General features: G+C 44.3%; 1 protein-coding gene across 1 annotated transcript in view; it reads right to left on the reverse strand.

Moving 5' to 3' along the window:
- col12a1b (collagen, type XII, alpha 1b) overlaps nt 1–17,455 on the reverse strand; it is a 75,170-nt gene that overhangs the window by 26,403 nt on the left and 31,312 nt on the right. The window contains 23 exon segments of the mRNA XM_037981692.1: nt 307–423; nt 508–654; nt 730–849; nt 932–1,061; nt 2,329–2,471; nt 2,977–3,106; nt 3,389–3,531; nt 4,217–4,346; nt 5,217–5,356; nt 5,435–5,564; nt 6,483–6,622; nt 8,081–8,210; nt 8,295–8,434; nt 9,765–9,894; nt 10,759–10,898; nt 11,620–11,749; nt 13,709–13,848; nt 13,929–14,058; nt 14,147–14,286; nt 14,571–14,700; nt 14,812–14,960; nt 15,418–15,547; nt 16,956–17,095. Coding sequence (XP_037837620.1) covers nt 307–423; nt 508–654; nt 730–849; nt 932–1,061; nt 2,329–2,471; nt 2,977–3,106; nt 3,389–3,531; nt 4,217–4,346; nt 5,217–5,356; nt 5,435–5,564; nt 6,483–6,622; nt 8,081–8,210; nt 8,295–8,434; nt 9,765–9,894; nt 10,759–10,898; nt 11,620–11,749; nt 13,709–13,848; nt 13,929–14,058; nt 14,147–14,286; nt 14,571–14,700; nt 14,812–14,960; nt 15,418–15,547; nt 16,956–17,095 — 3,099 coding nt within the window.

Raw genomic sequence — 17,455 nt, forward strand, 5'->3', positions numbered from 1 at the left:
TGACCTGTTAGAGACCTCTGACCTGTTAGAGAACTCTGATCTCAATTTCCTATTTGTGTCTTATCTTTTCAAACATCAAACATCTTTTATAAAGTCAGATGAATAGAAAATAACTGTCTGTAAACATGAGGCTCCATGATGTAAAAATGTGACAAGATGAGCTTTTATTTATCATTTCATCACTGACTGATTAGAGTAGCAGAAAAATCCTTAAAAGCAATAATTGAAGATTTGAAGATCTGAAACTGCTTATGTTTGGATTAAATCGATGCTGATTTGTATTTATAAAAAGCTGAGCAGACTTACGGTCCTTAGGGTGGAGTTTGATGCGGTACGACGTGGCCACTCGGTGAGGACTCCATTTGATGCAGAAGTTGTCATGGCCGATGTCGTAGGTCTCGATGTTGGTCACGTTCAGGTAAACTGCAGCGATCGAACACATCAGACACACAATGAAGCAGCGAAGCAGACTCTTTACACTGAAGGTGTTGTTAGTGTGGAGCATACGTGTTGTTCCCTCTCCGATGAGCGGCGCGCTGATGCCCGTAGTATACTGAGCCAGGACTTTGACATCGTAGGTGGTTCCAGGCTGCAGGTTGGTCGGTGTGAACGAGGTGACGTCACCGACGAAGAGGCTGATTGGCTGATCTTTACCTGGAAACAGAAACACAAACTCAGAAAGACGAGCGCTTTGTGACAGTGACGGCTGCTGTGTCAGTGAGACCTCACCTTTAGGGGAGTAGATGAGTCTGTAGCCCTGAACCGGAGAAGAAACCGGTTCCCAGGACACCCGGAACCTGGTGTACCACTCATCTGAGACCCGCAGGTTTCTGGGACTCAACATGCCGACTGCGACAGAACAGAGATGCGTCAACAGTTACAGGAAGTTGACAGAACCACTGTCGGCTGGGACACCTGGACCAGTCCTTACCTGTTCGTCCTTTCCCATTCAGAGATCCTCCAGGCCCCTCGGCGTAGACGGCCTCCACAGTGATGTTGTACTGAGTGTCTGGGAACAGGTTCGGCAGCATGGCGTTGTTTCTGTTTCCTGGAACCACAGTCTGAAAATAACAACAGAAAAAGTCAAAATTGAACATGTGTCCTGAAAGTCATGCAGATGTCCCCATCTTCTCTCGTTGGAGTTGAAGCCAGCAAGAACTGATTTATAGAAGCTGCCATACTGGATTTTTGGAACCAGAGTCTGCAGCGACGTCTATAAACCCTACATCTAAAAACAATATGAAATTAAGGATCATAATAAACTGTGAACAGCTCTTGGTAGTTTAACATGGACAACTTTAAGCATCCCACTTTGAAGAAAGCACACAGAGTAAAGATATAAAATCGGGCTGGTTTGTTGGATATTTAACTGTGACTGTGATCAAACCTTCATTTAGTTCTAATTTTATCCAAGCATTGCTTTGAACTCTTAGTGTGACTTGTTTCCTCTGGTGGTTATAAATGCAAAAATATAATTTCCAAGTTAGTTTTGGTCAAAGCTCCAGACTGACTGTTAAAGATATAAAAGTCAGAGTTTTTGTTTGAATAAGATCTGAGCCGGGTCTGCAGGCGGTCCTCGATGACTCAGGCTGAACAAGTGCTTCACTAACGAGTGCAGCGAGGCACAGCTGGGTCGTCTCCGTCCTCCACCCCCACTCCAAATTATTATTCACGACTAATAATAACGTCATTGTGACCCGAATTATCCCATTTGTGTAAACTGAGGCTGTAATCAGTCTGACTAATCGCTGATTCATGATCCGAAGGAGGCGAGGGAACCCTGGGATCTGACCTCACTGCATAGTTGGAGCAGAACATCACCAGAATTTACCCAAAACGTTTATCCAAAACAAAATTTGTTCCTCGTTACTGATGAAATGTGGAGCAAATAAACAGGAAGGAGATTTATTGAGCTCAGGGATTTATTTTGGCAAAAAAAGTTTTCTTACACAGAGTCAGTGGACCTGGTTTTTAATGTTGAACTGTAATTTTTTATAGAATAAAAACAAAAGGAAAAGGTCACATTATGTGTCCTAATTATGAGTTTCAAATAAATCAAAACTATAAGTTGAGTTTAAAACTTATATTTATGAAGCATCATGAAACCTTCACAGTTTCTCAAAAAAAAACAGATTTAGTCTTTTTAACAACATCAGCTGTTCAAAGTGACCAACTGAAATGTAATAAAAGTTTGTTCTGGAATATTTGAGCCCCAAATTCTCCTACCTTGTGATAAAACATCCTTATTAACAAGTTCCTCCTCCAGCAGCAGCGTTTTTGGGTTCTTGACACTATCTGTTGTTATTAATGTTGTGAAAACGAACTCACAAACTCAGTGATGGGGTCTCCGGTCATGGGAGCGTAGGAGATCTTGTACTGCCTGACGGGGCCCTCGGCGTGGTCCCAGCCAATGGTCAGGGTGCTGGTGGTGGCGTCAAACACCCGCATGTTCCTGGGGCCGGCCCGAGGCACTGAGACACAAACACCAGGCAAAAACTATCACTGCAAACAGTTTCCTCGCTTTAGGAGATGTTTGAAAACTGAAACAACAAGAAGGTTCCACAGGGATGTGTTCTCGGCACCATTTCTTTAACTTTACTGCTGTTTATAAAAATATATAGCTCCTCTACAGAACAGTAAAATAGAATAATTTTATTTTAAAAGTTTAAAACTTACTATCAGGGACACGCTTTAAATCAAGAGTTCGGAGGATTTTCCAAGAATATCTAAAACAAACTTGTTATTAATAATTAATTAATTAATACCAAACAAGCATACAAACATCTGGCTAACTGCAGGCAAAGTTAGATCAGAAACGTCCAACAGTCTTCTCAGGTTTTGTTTGTTTGGTTTTTGTTCCCCGTTTTTTTTGTAGGGAAACATTTTAACAACAACTCCTCATGACTTAGGCTTCAAATCTAAAGCTAAGATCAGGAAAAGGGATCGAGAACAAACATTCTCAGTTTGTGTTCTCACAGGTTTTGCCGTTGCCCTTCACTGGCGACCCCTCGGCGTCGGCATACAGAGCAGAGACGCTGATGGAGTACGGAGTATCTGGGATCAGGCTGTCCAGGAAGGCATTGGTAATGGTTCCTGGAACCAGGACCTTTGTGGAGGAGAAACCCAAAGTCAAACAGGAAGTCATGAGAAGACACTGCAGACTAAAATAAACCTGTCAGAATTCATAAAGCCACAATAAAAAGCTTATTTTTTATAATTTAGCTGACATTAAAGAGTTCTTGAAGACATCTGGATCCAATAAAAGCTGTTCTGTGGAAGAAGCTGGTTTTAACTGATGAAGATGATGATATCTGAGCTTCCTCACAGAGTTAAACTAAAATCAAACATCAGTTCTGTTACGTCAGAGGAAATCTGCTGCTTCACTCACAGTCTCTGTAGACCTGACTCCGCTCAGGGAGGTGTAGGCCACCCGGTACTGCTGGACCTGACCCGAGGCCGGCTCCCAGCGCACGTTCAGGCTGTTGGGGGTGGGGTTATAGACCTGGATGTTCCTGGGTGGGGTCCGGGGGACTGCAGGGCCACACAGGGGAGGAGATAAGAATTATTTCAAGAAACACTGGAGTTTCTGAAAGTCCTAAAAATAATGGTGGCTTTCAGTAAAATACACAACAAGAGCTGGAGTGGAACCCTGGGTCAGACTGATGACGTTCAGCTGAATAAAAACCCGAACCTTTCTGTGATAACTCTGTTCAAACTGAAACACCTAATAAAGAAACTCAGATTTCTAATCCCTGAGAAATAAGAGCAGCAGGACGGTTGTTTTACTGCGTCTGTCTGAAGGCAGGAGCAGAATTCTTTTGGGTTTATGTAAAAGTTCTTCACTTCTATTTTAACCAGAACCAGATGTGCACAAATCCTGGTTCCTGCAGCTCAGGCCAATAAAAAGAAAATCAGATGTAGTCATCTAGGAGGAGAGACTGTTGTATAACCGCAGCAGAACTGTTCTCCACACAGATTATGTCACATTAAATACAAACTTTTACTTTCTTTAAATCTGATTTTTTTCTATTTTTTCAGAATGACACTTCCTTAAAAAAGCCAGATTATTATTATTTTTTTTTTAGAAATGTAGAAATTTAAAAGTTTTTGTTTTATAAAAAAGGAACAAAGAATAAAGTCAGAACCCAGGTTTATTCTGCCTGGAGCTGAGGTACGTTCTGTTTGAACACCCAATCAGAACCGGGATCTGACTTACGGGTCTTTCCGTTGTCAGACTGGCGCAGACCTTCACCCTCGAGGTAAACTGGAACCACGGTGACGGTGTAGGGCGTGTCTGACAGCAGGTTTCTGAGGATGGTGCTGGTGGTTCCACCTGAAACCTGCTCCTGGGAACAGAGAAACAGAACCAGCCGTCAGCAGAAACCAGCGGGACCGACACAATCCTTTTTAAACTCAAGAAACGAATCATTTCAGCAGCTCAACAGTCTGTGGTCATCAGATTCTCCTCTTCAGGATGCTCCAAACATCTGGAGACAGGTCTGGATCTGAAGGCAGTCCACTGTGGTCCGGTCCGGTCTGGTTCACACACTTTTTGGAACAGGTTAGCCTTGGACACTGATGCCCCGCCCCCATCCCATCCCAAAGGCTGGTTTCCTGATCTTCTTCACCATCTTTGGCTCATAGAACCGGATGCATCCCTTACCGGCAGCTCTGGTCACTTCGTACCTGGACTGTTTGGGTCCACAGAACCCATGTCCTCTCTCTGTAAGTCCACTGAGACATGTTTCTCTGCAGAGGTCAGATTTGGCTCCCTCTTTGTTTTAAACAATTTAGGATTTTTTTAGAACAAATTTGAGAAAAAGGATTCACAAAATGCTGAGTCATGATCTGCCTTCGACTGACCCTTTGGTTGATGCTCTTATATCCACTCCTGACAGCCACACCATGATCTGAAGAATCTTCCAAAATAAAATCACTCAGAGATCCAATAAAACTTTTGTTGCTGCATCAGATTCTTCACCGGAAAACATTTTGTACAAAAATTTAAACAAAACATCATCAGTTACCATTTTGGTACAGTTTTAGGAAACGACTCATTTTTATGTGAATGCTTTAATCTTGCAGGAAGTTATGGATCAACAAATAAAACACAGAAACCAGGAAGCAGAAAATGTTTGACCTTGAGCTGATGTTTGTTAGCGTGAATTGAATTTATTTGGAAATCAGAAACAGTTCCTAAATCTGTGACGACTCACCACGTCCTCAGCTCCTCCGGATGCGGGGACGTAAAAGATGCGGTACTGTCGAACGTTGCCCTCTGCTGCATCCCAGAGCACATTCAGGGAGCTGGTGGTGGGATCGGTGACCTGGAGGTTCTTCACGCCGCCCAGAGCCTCTGTGGACGCCACACGGACCCGTCAGATGATTAAAGTTGGAGTTGACATCAGAGTCAGAGCAGAAAATGAAAACTTACTCGTCTTTCCGTTTTCAGATGTGCGTTTTCCCTCCACGTCAACATAAACAGGGATGAGCGTCACTCTGTACTCGGTGTCCGGACGCAGTTCCCTCAGATCCGTGGTGGTTGTCAGTCCGGGCACCAAAGTCTGCAAGAGTTAAAACATAAAGAAACCTCAGAGTAATCAAACGGTTTCATTTCCTTCTGAATGACATGATTAGGATGATTTCATCATCTTTAGTTCAACTGAGTAAAAGTTCAGAGTCAGTTATTTTCTTTAATGGTTTTACTTTTTTTTTCTATAAATTAGATTTTTGCTCTGGAGAATTTGCTGCTGTCTAAATAATAAACAATAAAGTTCAGAAATTTTAGACTATTTGAGTTAAGTCATTTAATTCATAACATTTTAAGAGAAACATGAAAAAGGTTTTTAATTAGGAACGTAAACAGAGAGTTTTCCTTGCAGCTCAGCTCCGGTACGGAGTATGAAATACTGCCACACCGATCGCTCCATTCTTCCCTCACTCATGAAGAAGACCCTGAGATACTGAAACTCCTCGACTTGAGGCAGAACTTCACTCCCAACCCGGAGAGAGCAGTCTGCCCAAGATGTCCACATGAAGTTGCAAAGGCGTGTCAACCACGACAGCCCAGCAACATCTAGTGCCTTGAAGAACTCAGGGCGGTTCTCGTCCATCCCAGGCGACCTGCCGCTGTGGTTTTTAACTACCTCTGCGACTTCTTTCCGGTTATGGCCGGACCCAGCCCAGAGCGTTGGTGAGATTGAGAAAGTCAATATGGACCAGAATCTCCAAGGAATGTTTCCAACATCTTGTTGAATCTGTGCTACCAAGAATTAAGGCAGTTCGAAAAACAGAGGGGGTCCAACCTGATACCAGTAAGGTGGACCTAATAATAAATAATTTGTCATGAAACAGTCAGAAAAGGAAAGTTTAACAGAACATTTAGGAAATCATTTAAATCAATAAATTAGTAAAATCTGAGGTGATCAACAAAGAATAAAATAATAAATTCTGTTGTTGTGACATTAAAAGATAGAACTGACCGTGCTCTCAGTTCCTCCGGCCACCGGGACGTAGAGGACCTTATACTGCCGGACGTCACCTTCAGCCGGTTCCCAGCGGACCCTCAGGGAGCTGACGGTGGGGTCCGTCACCTGGAGGTTCTTCACTCCACCCAGAGTTTCTGAAAGAGGTGAGACAGAACGTCCTGTTGTAACCGGACCTGTTTATTTAACCTGCACCACACGGGTGGAGTTAAGCTCGTCTTCAGTTCTTCCTGTCTAACTTCAGGGGTCTGTTTCATTAAAACCCCACGTGAGCCTTTCAGAAACAGAAAGTGCATTCTCCACAACACAGGTGTTAAAATGAGTCACATAGGGTTAGGGTTAGGGCCATGGTTTCATGCGTACCTCAGTTTTAGGGCCATGGTTTGGTGCGTACCTCAGCTTTAGGGTCATGGTTTCATGCGTACCTCAGTTTTAGGGCCATGGTTTGGTGCGTACCTCAGCTTTAGGGCCATGGTTTGGTACGTACCTCAGTTTTAGGGTCATGGTTTGGTACGTACCTCAGCTTTAGGCTCATGGGGACTAATCTGGCCCACAGGCCTTCAGGTTAACACATCTTTATTCTTGTTTGTCATGTTTTAGCCACTGCTGAACTGACCATCTGATCCTCCAGGGCTCATACAGCTTGCTGAAACAATCTGAGGCCATTAAATGTCTCGACTGAAGCTATTAAGATTTCACAATAAGACGCATCCAAACATCTCAAGTATCTGAAGAGTTTCTAATGGTGGAGGCTGCTCTGTTGGGAATAAATCAGTAAGGACTTCTGCAAACACAGCATTTTTACAAACCTGCTGCAGCTCATAAAGAACATGTTCTTTGTCTTTTACAGAATCTCTAAAAAATGTTGATTTAAGAGATTTTTTGTTTTTCCAAGATGAAGTGGGTTTTCAAATACGTTTGAGTTTTTCTGGAGAAGCTGAAGTGTTGCTATGATTTCCACTGTTTGTTTTATTTCTGTGTTGTTAAAGAATAAACTCATCAGAGATCTTTGTCAGGAGGCAAAAACGGCCCAAATCCGTCAGTCTGAATGTGACAAAAGTCCTTTTTACATGTGGTTCTAAATCAGATTCCTGTTTGATGTTTTTCATGTGGATCGATCCAAATATTAGTATTCTCGATACCATTGTCATGCAGTTTAAAGCCTGAAACTGCAGGTCTTCAGCTACAAAACAGAACTTTTTAGGTTTGCCATGTCCTGGATGACTGAAAATCTAAGCACGAGACAAACATGGCAGATAATAATTTACACAACAACTTCAGAACCGATGCACACATGCTAACATGTGCAGCGTCCATATTTAGTCCCGTAAACACAGCGTGCTGCGAGTGACACCATGTCTTCTTCTGTGGGTAGCTTCAGGTCGGTTCACTCTGGAGTCTGATGACGTCACGTTTAAATTATAATGTGAAGAACCAAACGATCTGATTGGAGCCAAAGATCAGAAGTGAGCATTAAGACCAGCAGCCTTTGTTCTTTGTTAAAGACAGAGAGAAGAATCCAAAAACCAGAAAGCCAAATCCAGGTGTGGTTTTGGTCCAACCTTTTACTGACCAAATATAGATGTTTCACTCACTCGTCTTTCCCTTCTCTTCCTGCCTGATTCCCTCCACGTCGGGGTAAACGGGAACAACGGCCACGTTGTACACCGTGTCGGAGTCCAGGTTCCTCAGGATGGTGGTGGTGGTCCCGCCTGACACTTCCTCCTGTGAAACGGAGATAAAAACCATCATCTTAAAGCTGGATGTTTGTTTATTCCCTCAAATAAAACCCGTCTGGATTCATTTTACCATCTGCTCCTCTCCTCCTGGCTGCGCTGCGTAGAGGACCTTGTAGGTCCGGACGTTTCCCACCGCCGGGTCCCAGCGGACCGTCAGTGTGCTGATGGTGGGGTCGATCACCCTCAGGTTCTTCACTCCACCCAACGGATCTGAGGAGGAGCAGCAGGTTAAAGGTAAACCATTTTAGTTTCAAAACTAAGCCGAGGCTGGGTCTGATTGAACTGACCAAAGGTTTGTTGTTAAATCATAAATTTTTATAGAAACAACAAAAATCAGTCCATTCTCCCACTCCACCCGTCTCAGCCGTTGTGCCTTTGGGCAAGACACTTCACCTGCCTTCACCTGGTGGTGGTCAGAGGGCTCAGTGTGATGGCCGCCTCACTTCTGTCAGTCTGTGACCACAGTGACCACCATCAGTGTGAGTGGGTGGATGAATGAGTGGATGAACGGGTGGATGAACGGGTGGATGGATGGATGGATGGATGGATGGATGGATGGATGGATGGATGGATGGATGGATGGATGGATGGATGAATGGGTGGATGAGCGGTTGGATGGATGGGTGGATGAGTGGGTGGATGGATGAATGAATGGATGGATGGATGGATGGATGGATGGATGGATAGATGGATGGATGGATGAATGGGTGGATGAATGGGTGGATGAGTGGGTGGATGGATGAATGAATGGATGGATGGGTGGATGGATGGATGGATGGATGGATGGATGGATGAATGGATGGATGAATGGGTGGATGAATGGATGGATGGATGGATGGATGGATGGATGGATAGATGGATGGATGGATGAATGGGTGGATGAATGGGTGGATGAGTGGGTGGATGGATGAATGAATGGATGGATGGGTGGATGGATGGATGGATGGATGGATGGATGGATGAATGGATGGATGAATGGGTGGATGAATGGATGGATGGGTGGATGGATGAATGGATGGATGAATGAATGGATGGATGGGTGGATGGATGGATGGATGGATGAATGGATGGATGAATGGATGAATGAACGGGTGGATGGATGGGTGGATGAATGGGTGTAGTGTGGATTTGATGAAGTGCTTTACAAGTGGCGGCCTTTTCCCAAATGGGGCTGGGTTCAGAGCTGATTGATCTGATGTTCCTGAACCTGCAGAAAGTCTGGATCTGTCCTGAGATCTAATGTTCCAAAGTTCTATTAAATAAAACCTGTTTGGTTTGATTCTTCCACAGATTATTTACTAGAAGCACTCGGACAACGTCTTTACAAAAATGTAGAACCCAGACTGATCTGGATCGCCACCGAAATGTCATCAATTGTTTCTTGAGAAAACTCTAAGAAATCCTGAAATTTTCATCAACATTTGTTGGTTAGTTTTGAAGTAATCTGACAAACACACAAAGCAACAGACAGTCCTGAAAACATGGACACTGCTTCAGTCCCACCTCTCAGAGGTTTTACTGTTGGATCCATCCTACTCACTCGTCTTCCCGTTCTCAGACAGAGGTTTTCCCTCCATCTCGGGGTAGACAGGAACCACGGTGACGGTGTACTCTGTGTCTGGGTCCAGGTTCTTCAGGACGGTGCTGGTGCTGGTTCCAGGCACCTGGTCCTGGTCACAGAGAAAACAAACATCTTTAAACTGGTAGCACTGGGTCAGAAAGGCCAGATTAACAAGCTCTGATGGTTCCAGCTGATATCAATTATTTAGAAGGATCCAGGAGCCTCACGGAAAGATTAAATCCATATTGAAGTAACTGTTACTCAGAGAAAAGCAGTCATCAGGATGAGATCATTTCAGCTGGTTCCAAATCAAACCATCTGAAATGACAAGTCTTTGTGAAACCCAAACCCCCGTCCTGCCACAACTTCACACAGACCAGTCCAAGTTCTGCTCTCACTTTACACTCAGTTGGTTTTTATTAAGTGCAAGAAAATCTACATTTTACACCAACATCATCCAGTGCTTTTCATTTAGATATACTTGGACACAACTGAATGACTCACAGTCCGCTGGCCCGTCTTTACTCACACGGGCATAATACCATAAATAAAGGCTCGTTTCCAAACCAAATGTTACATTCTGGAATCTTTCCCATCATTTTTCTGCTTTCAATAGGTCATAAAATAAGAGCCCGACCAGCTGCTGACAGATTCTTAGAAAGCAGTAAGGTATCTGTTTGTTGGCAGCAATGTGGTGGGAATAAAATTAATTCTGGAGTATCTCAGGGAAGATGTCTTGGACCACGGCTGTTTTCTAATTTCACCTAGAAAACATTTGACCTGAACAAACATTCAAGAATCACACACAGGTGGCAAACAACTTGGTCTTTAATTGATCATAAATCCTCAGGTAAACTCACATCTGAAAGAGTGAAACATACAAAATAACCTTCTAATATCAGACTGAAGTGGTGTAAAATAAAGAATCCTGATCTCGCAACAAACAGAAAAGAAGAACCTGATGAATTCTCACCACATCCTGCTCTCCTCCAGCAGCTGGAACCCAGATCACAATGTATTCCCGGACGTTTCCCTCTGGAGGCTCCCAGCGGACGTTTAAGGTGCTGGTGGTGGGATCGGTGACCTGCAGGTTCCTCACAAAACCCAGTGGTCCTGAGAGGAAACACCAAGCAGGAGGCCAGAGCGGCTGTCATCAGATGTCTATTTCAATCAGATCAGCTTTTAAACGGAGCAGAACTAAATGTTTTCGTCCAACTCGTTAAATCATGATGGGTTAGCAACGCGTTAGTTCTGTCTTTATGGTCCAAGTAATGTTTAAAAAGTCCAACAATCAAATGAAAACAAGCAGGAGAGCGGCCCCCGAGGGGCGGAGTCTGACAGCCCTGCTGTAAGAGCACAGCAGGCGTGGGATCAAAGAGAAGAATTATCTGAAAGAAGATTGTCAAAAAAACACTATAAAACACCTAAAGACATCTACAGAGACATCCATCCTCCATCCAACCATCATCCAACCATCATCCATCCATCCATCCTCCATCCAACCATCATCCATCCATCATCCATCCATCCATCCATCCTCCATCCAACCATCATCCATCCATCCATCCATCCATCCATCCATCCATCCATCCATCCATCCATCCATCCATCCATCCATCCATCCATCCATCCATCCATCCTAAATGTTTCCAGCTTCAAAATAAAGAAAAACCACAACAGAAAGTTTCTATTTGAGCTTCTGTTTGTTGCAGCTGTAATCCAGCTCTGATCGACAGAACCAGAGATGAAATGTTCTGTTTCTCAGTTTCTGGACCTGTCCTGTGGCTTCAGGTTCTGATAGAGCCTCTGAGCACCAGCTTCTGATGGAACTCACGGGTCTTGCCGGTGTCGGTCAGGCTCGGCCCGTCTCCCTCTGCGTACACTGGGACCACAGTGATGGTGTAGCGGGTGTCCGGCAGGAGCTTCTTCAGAACCGTGGAGGTGGTGCTCTCAGACACGTCCTCCTGCAAAAAAAATCACATGAGGAGAAATCAAAGCCCTGCAACTGACCTTTACATTCCTGCTGACCTCTGACCTCTGACCTCTACCAGGTGGTTTCACAGTTTCCACTAAAATTAATCAAATAGTTGTAGAAATTAGAAAATATCTGCAGGTGTTGTCCAACATCCCCATCTTTCTAAATCAGGGTTTGAGGCTTCCTTTGTAATAATTCAAGCTGCAACAGAAACAGACTTTTATTTTGAAGAGTTTTATTTTGAAACTCCAGGTTCAAATCTCTTCCTGTTTGTTCTTTTTGTTTTTCTGACTTTAAATCCTGCATCCTGACAACCCTCTGACTTAATTAGTGACTTAAAATCTGCTAAGTCACAGCAGCACTTCAGGCAGAAACTCGGAGTAGAAAGTAAGCCTCAGACCAACAGCCTCTGAGTGAAAACTATCAGAACTTCTGGACCCGTGAGGAGCAGAAGGTTCTGATGGTCCCACAGGCTCAGGTTGATGGTTCTACAGGGTTTATGGAGGAGATCTGAAGAGTTAAAAAGAGCCTTCACTTCCTGTTTGGAGGGTTTGGGTGTGTGACCTCTGACCTCTGAGAGGACACCATCAGTCCTCCAGCAGAGACAGATTTCAGGTCTGAATTTAGAGATCCAAACAGGGCTGGATTTTTCCACTCACTGAAAACTAAACACCACTGATGTCAACGGGGACATTTTCACTTTTTTGTGAATTTTCTCTCCGTCGTCTGATGTTCTGTTCCCAACAGTCAGAGCTCGCTGTACCTGAGGGAGACGCCGGGAGAAAAACTGAAGAATAATAAGAAAAAAACAACAGAATAGGAAAAAGTGTGTTTCATACATTGACAACCTTAATGAATGTCCAAAGAAAAGAAAGAAAAACTATAAAAGAACTTTAGAAAGCCTGAACTACCGATCAACAAAAACAGCAAAATCTGGCTGCTTGGAAGGAAAATCAATAAAAGCAGACGAACACCAGGGAGTCTCCTGGTGGAGGAAACTCAACTCCTACAGTTAATCTGACACCAACTGGTTGGACAGAAACCATTTCTCTGCAGAACAGTCTGATGGACAGGATAATTTACTGTGAACAAGCTGCACGTCAGAGACATGAAGCCACAGACATTCCTGAGTGTCTGCCGGCGGTTTGATGGGATTATCCTGTCAGAAAGTTTAATCCCCCTGAGGCCTTTCATCCTGTCCTCTCAGGTGTGACAGGTTGGTTCTATCAGCTTCAGCTGTGAAAATTTTACAACCTGATTCAAGATGGCTGCCACAGCTAATCAACGTCAGCAAACACAGCATGAGCTCTAAGGTCATTTAAAGATACGGTGGTAGTAGCTGGGAGTCATCCCCAACACATACACTGAGCTCTTTGTTTAAAACGTTAGCAGGCGGCGGGTGATATGCATTCCTTCAGTTAATGTTAGTTTAACTGTTCCAACACTTCCAAAGTGAGGATTTTTACAAACTGATGGATTCGTGTGGACTCGATGAAACAGTGACTCAGCAGTTTGATTCCCACCTCAGCGCTTTAAAACCCAAAACAACAACGGAGCCGTTTTTACCGGTTGTCTGCGTCTGTCTCTCTTTGTCCTCATCCTGTCTCCAGTAAACTTTGATCGTGAAACGATTCAAAACTGACCGGAAACTGGAAGCAGGAGTTTTGGCAGAATCGTTACTCATGCTCAGAAGGTTCTTCCTCTGAATTTTGATGGTGTTAATGTGAATGCACGCTCGCCCTAGTGGCGCTGTGAGGGTATTACAGTGTTTCTGTTGGATGTGGATGGAGAAAAATAATGTTTGAAAAAAGAAACAGGTTTAAGTTGAATGAACCCAAAGTTGACATTAATCCCCTGAAGTTAGATTGTCTGCACTAATCATAACTTTTGAGTTTCTGTCTGATGTGATCCTTCAATGTTTGTTCTTGAGGAGTTTGAATGATCTTACCTTGATCTCCAGGCCTCCATCTAAGGGTTTGTAGATGACCTTGTAGCCCTGAACGTTGCCTCCAGCTGGGTTCCAGTTCACCGTCAGGGTGGTGATGGTCGGGTTGGTCACCCTCATGCCGCCGACGCCACTTAAAGGAACTGAGAGCAGAAAAGAGTCCAATCTGTTCCTGTCACTGGTACAAATCTGATAAAAACGTTTCCATCTCTCAGCGTCTTACGGGTCTTTCCGTTCTCAGACTGCCGTCTTCCTTCCCGGGCCGGGTACACGGGCAGCACCGACACCGTGTACTGCGTGTCAGGCTGCAGGTTCCTGAGGACGATGGAGGTGGTTCCTGCAGGAACCTGTTCCTGTGGGTCAGATTGAAAAGAAGAAGCCATGAAACAGCTGCTCTCACCAGTAAGAAGCTCTGACAGGAGTAAAATAACCACATCTCACCATCTCCTCTCGTCCACCAGCTGAGGGAATGTAGAAGATCTTGTAGAGGCGAACAGCTCCGTCAGACGGGTCCCAGTCCACGTTCAGAGATGTCATGGTGGGGTCGGTCACCCTCAGGTTCTTTACTCCTCCCAGAGGCCCTAAAAGAGCAGAGTCAGGTCATCTGCTGGGGAAGTCTGGATTCTGGTTTGTTCTTTAGCTTCAAATAAATCTTTTCAAAAGTTCAACTCAGATCTGATGAAAAGCAGGATTCCTCCTCATGCTTTCTGCTGTTCATAGAAAAGAAAATGGTTTCTGTTGCAGGTGGTATTTTCTGTTTTTCCCTGCAGAGGGACACGAGCTCAAAGCTCCAACCAAACCTCCTCCCACATCAGCGATTCTGTTGTATAAATGTTGTTGTTGGGTTTTCACAGCTCAGTCTTACTCGTTTTTCCATTTTCAGACATGATCTTTCCGTCTCCGTCTGCGTAAACTGGAACCAGTGAGACCCTGTAGAGGGTGTCGGGCTGCAGGCCTCGCAGGACCGTGGCTGTGGTTCCTGCCGACACCGTTTCCTGAGTTTCAGAACAGAACAAGGAAACAAACTCAGCTTCACTGTTAGTTTTTTCATAAAAACGACAGAAGCTCCTCAGAGGGGAGAGACGAGGTTCAGCAGGTTCTCCTACCAGTCCTACCATGCTCTCGGCTCCTCCGGCAGCAGGAACATAAGTCACTTTGTACTCCTTGACCCGGCCTTCAGCCGGCTCCCAGCGGACGTTCAGGGTGGTCATGGTCGGGTTCAACACCTGCAGGTTCCTCACGCCGCCCAGAGGTTCTGCTCAAAACACAACAACCTCTGAGACAAAGTCTTTTTCAGATTTTACAATGAATTCATTTAAAGCTAGTTTTAATTTTAGTCTTCAAATGAAGCAGAAAAGTCTCTGAAAACAGAGGAACTGATTCCTTCAAAGCACGAGCAGAGACAATGCTAACGTAGTTATTTTGTACAAAACAAGCAGAAAAATAAAAAACTGTGAAAAATCAGCAACTATTCTGACAAACTGACGGTTTCAGAGAGTAGCACACGAAGAGCTGATCCTGCATGGGATTAAATTTTTATATTCCTGAATTCTGAAGTCAAGAACCTTAAAGAAGAAGAAGAAAAATAACTTTAATTGTTTCTTCAGTGGGACAGGTTTTCACCGGAGGCCTTTTGTTTATAAAGGAGTGTTTCTTCTTTATCTTTCTCTGGATTCTGCTGGTGGTTTTGTGTGTCTGGATGTCAGACTTACTGGTTTTTCCTTCTCCAGAGATGTCTCTGCTGACGCCTGAAGGATAAACGGCGGCCACGGTGACGGAGTACGGCGTGTCGGGTTGCAGCTGCTGCAGGATGATGTTCGTCTTCCTCCCTCCGACCTGAACCTGATCACAAAAAGAAAAACATGTCGGTGCGTCGGTGAAGGCTGAGCAGTTTGTTAAAGCTTAGAGTCAACAACTGGACTGCTCCCAAGCCCAAACACCGCTCCGGGAACAAAAAGGTTCAGCAGCAGAACGGCCGCACAGCAGGACACGCCGGGACAAAACTCAGACTAAAGAGCAGACCTTCTTCAGTTTCTGAAAATGTTGATTCTCTAATTGGCTCCGACTTTCCTGACCTGCTGGAAACTGACGGACGTCTTTATTAAAACCCTGGAAACAAACTCACGGTGTTTCTGCTCTTTAGCTGTTTGTCTCTTTGACCTGCAGGAATCAAACCAACCATGACCAAAACTTTTACTTTTCCACTTCTCTTCAACTCATCCAAAATCTGAAGTCCTGAAACTAGATTGAATTATCGCTCACAGAGAAAAGTGAGTCTGAACTTTCAGTATTTAGACAACGCAGGGAGGTCGGTCTCTGGGAAATCCTGAGCAAACACGTCTGCAGTCCATCAGGAGAAGGACACAAGGCTGTAAACATCCACTGACAGCAGAGGCCAGCAGATAAATAACACAAGCTTCCAACACGACTTCCTTCAGAGGTTCAGCTGTTTGAGGTTTTCTGTTAATTCTGTGAAATCAGCGTCTTCCTCAGAGACTCTTATCAGATTTAAAAACACAACGTTTTCATCAAACTATATCTGCTGTAAATTAGAGACTTTTTACTTTAAATCAGGATTGAGAGAAAGTTTCCAGCTAAACAAAAGTCAGAAGATGATTCAGAGAAAGATCGGAGACAACTGGTGACGTTTTATTTATTAATAAAACTTAAAACCGGAGCAGCGAAGAACTAAAACTAAACGCAGCCCAACTTTTCTTCTCCACCGACTCCAAATGTGACGTTTCTGTTTGTGACGAAAGTCCTGAGCTCATCTGTAAAACAAACAAACATCCTGATGATTTCCTCTGGCAGAAAACACAACACCAGGTGGTCCCAGAGTTCTGGTTCTGAGCAGGGAACACAGATCCATCAGCCTGATGTTTGGAGGAACGCTGTCATAACATCTCCAAATCGCTCACATTCTTCTCATTCTGTTCACAGCTTCCTGTCCAGGAATGTGTTCAAACACAGGAGTCCTTGAACTCACCATCAGAACCAGAACGTCTGATAAAACCACCCTCAGGAGAGAGGGGAGTGAGATTAATCTGCATAAATATCTCATCTGCCATTCATTTTAAATTCATTCACTCTTTATTCAATTAAAAAGATGGAACACGAAACAACTTCAACGACAGAACAGAAGTCCGGTTCTTCTGTTTTTTGAGCTTTTCTTTTAGTTTTAAACACTTTCTTCTCCAACAAACTGAAAAACACCAACAGGCCTCCATGTTTTCGAACGTCTGAAACTTACAACCTGTGCCTCGCCGCTGGTCGGTGACCTGTAGGTGATCTTGTAGTTCTTGACGGGACCGGGAGCCGCATCCCACTTCACCGTCAGCGTGGAGGTGCTGGCGTTGAAGACCCTCAGGTTTCGAGGCGGTTCAGGAGGAACTGGAAGCACAGAGACGGATTCAGTTAGAAGAGACGGGACAGTCAGGAGCAAGGTGACAGGTGAGGATGACGATGAGGAGGATGATGATGGTCCACAGTCCAGACTGTGATGAAGCTGAACGGGTCGGGCTCAAGGTGGAAGCAGCATGTGAGGATGAAGTTTGAGCCGTTCAGAGTCCAGCTGGAGTTCAGAAACTTCTCAGTGTAACATAAAATGATCTCTACAAAACCCTCTACAACCTGTATAGGCTGAAGAGGGTTTATATACAGGCTGTAGAGGTTTTATACAGGCTGTAGAGGGTTTATACAGGCTGTAGAGGTTTTATACAGGCTGTAGAGGGTTTATACAGGCTGTAGAGG

Source organism: Kryptolebias marmoratus, linkage group LG19 (assembly GCF_001649575.2).
Source record: "Kryptolebias marmoratus isolate JLee-2015 linkage group LG19, ASM164957v2, whole genome shotgun sequence".
NCBI lineage: Eukaryota > Metazoa > Chordata > Actinopteri > Cyprinodontiformes > Rivulidae > Kryptolebias > Kryptolebias marmoratus.